The following is a 3,051-nucleotide window of genomic DNA, read 5'->3' on the forward strand; positions in this document are numbered from 1 at the left end:
TATATACCGAAGAGGAGAAACAACAAATACTCTACGAATATCACGATGCGCCCACAGGAGGACATCAGGGAATCGAACGTACAATAAAAAGAATTCGATTAAAACTTAACTGGCCAGGATTGACAAGAGTTGTCGAAAAATATATCTCGAAATGCGAATCCTGCCAGAAAAATAAATTATCGCGACGAGTAAAAGCACCCCTCATTATTACGGACACGCCGAATAAAACATTCGAAAAATGCGCGCTAGATATAGTCGGACCATTAACAATTACTAATAACGGAAATAAATATTTACTAACTTTCCAAGATAATTTAACCAAATTTAGCAAAGCGATACCGATCGCAAACCAAGAAGCTAACACGATCGCGAAAGAATTCGCCACGAAAATAATTTTTGAATACGGGATTCCCGAAAAAATTCTAACCGATCAAGGAACAAATTTTGTAAGTGAAATATTTAAGAATACGTGCAAATTACTTAAAATCGATAAAATTCAGACAACAGCTTATCATCCCGAAAGCAACGGAGCATTAGAGCGTTCACACCGTACGTTAGCCGAATATTTAAGACACTATATAAACGCCGACCAAACAGACTGGGACGAGTGGATTCCCTACGCAATGTTTACATATAACACGACCCCACACCAGTGTTGTGAGACGGGCCGGGTTTTCTCGCGCATGCGCGGCCATAATGGCTGTTAGCAGTGATGTATCTATCTGTAGTGAAGAGGTGGTAGGAGATAGGGCGCTGACGGTCGACACTCTTGGCGGGAAGACTGAACGGACAACACAGGTTAGGTATTAGTTGATAAGTTAATATTAATATAATTAATATAATATGGATAATGAAATTGGAAAAGGAGTTATTAAAAAACGCAGAATTAGAGACTTCCAAAATTCTTGGTTAGATGAGAATATTTTTAAAGGATGGTTAACTCCTCATCCTACAGATAATAAAGCGCTTTGTATTGCATGCAATAAAACTATCAGATGTTGTAAAACAGATTTAGTTCAGCACTCACAGACGATCAAACATATAAAAAATTTTAATTCTTCTAATTATAAAGCCACCGATAATAATAATAATAGTACTTTAACGCATAAAAATAAAGTAAAACGCGCGGAAATTAAATTATCAGTTTTTTTTGCAGAGCATAATGTAGCTTTTTATACCGCGGATCACCTTATTCCATTGATAAAAAATATTTGTATAGAACCCAAAGTTGTGCAAGATCTTACACTTGGTCGAAATAAGTGTGCAAATATTGTTAAACACGTAATTGCGAAACGCGAAATTGAGAAAATTGTTGAACATTTAAAAACATGTAAATTTTCCATTTTAATTGACGAAAGTACAGACATAACTGATAATAAAGTAATGTGTTTGCTTGTTAAATATGTATCGCCCGTAAATAAAAAAATTATAACACAATTATTAGAATTGTTACCCTTAGATGCTACTGATTGTTCCGCGAGTAAAATTTTCCAAATATTTAAAAATTTTTTAGAAGATAAAGAAATTACGATTAAAAATATTGTTGGAATGGCGTGCGATAATGCATCCGTTATGATTGGATGTAATAATTCTTTTATGTTTCATCTTAAAGTAGAAGTTCCACACTTAATAACGTTAAATTGTATTTGCCATTCCTCCGCGCTTATTGCTAGCAAAGCTTGTTCTAAATTACCTTCTTCTTGCGAAAGTTTGATTAGAGGAGTTGCCACTTATATTTCGGGCAGTGCAAAAAGATGTGCAATTTTGGGTGAATTTCAAGATTTTTTTGAAGTCCAAAGATGTAAAATATTAAAATTATGAGAAACGAGGTGGCTTTGTTTGCATAAATGTGTTGTCAGACTTCTCGATAACTGGGAAGTTTTGAAAAATTATTTCGTTTTAACATCAATAGAAGATAAAGTCAAATCTGCCGGACTTCTTTTAGAGTACTTCAATGATAATTCTGTTAAAGCCTATATGCTATTTTAAAAATATTCATAAAATTTTTTCAATAATTTTAATGCCTTATTTCAGTCGCGTAATATATTAATACATAAATTATTTGAAAATAGTCTGCAATTAATTAAACAGATAGCTCAAAATTTTTTAAAAGTTGATCTTTTGAAAGATATTATTAATTTAGATATAAACGATAAAAATAATTATCAAAGTTTAGAAAATGTTTATGTAGGACCCGAATGTGAGAGCTTTTTGGAAACGTTATCTTTGGAATGCGCGGAACAAATTAGAGTCAAATGTTTGGATTTTTACATTACTGCAGTTCGAGAAATACTTAAACGTTTGCCTTTTAGAGATACACTCTTCCAGCAATTAATTTTTTTGGATCCTAAAGTTGCTTTATATGACGAAAGTAGATTAAAAATTAAAGATTGAACTTTTATCGCGAAACGCATAAATCATGTTGATATTATAAATTTAGCTTTCGAATGGCGAATTTTACCATCAGTTTTTAGTGAAGAACAAAAAAAAGAATTAGTTTGTTTAGATGAAATGTGGAAAAATATTGTAGAATTTAGAAATTTTGATGGAAAAAAGATGTTTCCAAATTTAGAATCATTAGTTGAAATAGTTCTTTCTTTTCCTCACTCAAATGCCGAGGCGGAACGAATATTTTCTATCGTAACGGACGCAAAAAATAAAAAAAGAAATCGATTAGCGAATGAAACAGTTTCATCAATTTGTATAGTTCGGTCTAGTTTTCAAGCTCAGAATATCAATTCTATTAATTTTGAAATAGATTCTAGACATCTCGAATTGCATAATGCACTAAATTTATATGGAGAAAAACACAAATCTGATAATGTTTAATATTTGCTTCATTATTTTTATTTTTGCTTTTTATTAATTTTATTTTGCACTATAAGTTTTAATTTCAAGGAAGTCAAGTAGATATTTCATAATGCATGCTACATGTATATATATTTTATTATTAATAATTATTTTTTGTTTCAGATATATCTTATTTGTTGTATAAGATTATAAAAAATGTGCAATATTTTTATTTTTAAGTTTTTTAAATTTTATTATTTA

At 30.7% G+C, this 3,051-nt stretch overlaps 1 protein-coding gene across 1 annotated transcript; it reads left to right on the forward strand.

Moving 5' to 3' along the window:
* The first annotated feature begins 843 nt into the window (after window positions 1-843).
* On the forward strand, window positions 844-1,821 carry LOC145946661 (zinc finger protein 862-like). Its single transcript, XM_083056422.1, has one exon. It carries the CDS (start codon window positions 844-846, stop codon window positions 1,819-1,821), a length of 978 nt encoding a protein of 325 aa, XP_082912548.1.
* The last annotated feature ends 1,230 nt before the right edge of the window (window positions 1,822-3,051 follow it).

The sequence above is a fragment of the Prenolepis imparis genome, unplaced genomic scaffold, assembly GCF_030444845.1.
Source record: "Prenolepis imparis isolate NDT839.2.m4 unplaced genomic scaffold, iyPreImpa1.0 SCAF_18, whole genome shotgun sequence".
Taxonomy (NCBI): domain Eukaryota; kingdom Metazoa; phylum Arthropoda; class Insecta; order Hymenoptera; family Formicidae; genus Prenolepis; species Prenolepis imparis.

Bases quoted from the DNA above. Each gene is read 5' to 3' on its own strand.
- LOC145946661 (XM_083056422.1), top strand. From the start codon at position 844: ATGGATAATGAAATTGGAAAAGGAGTTATTAAAAAACGCAGAATTAGA.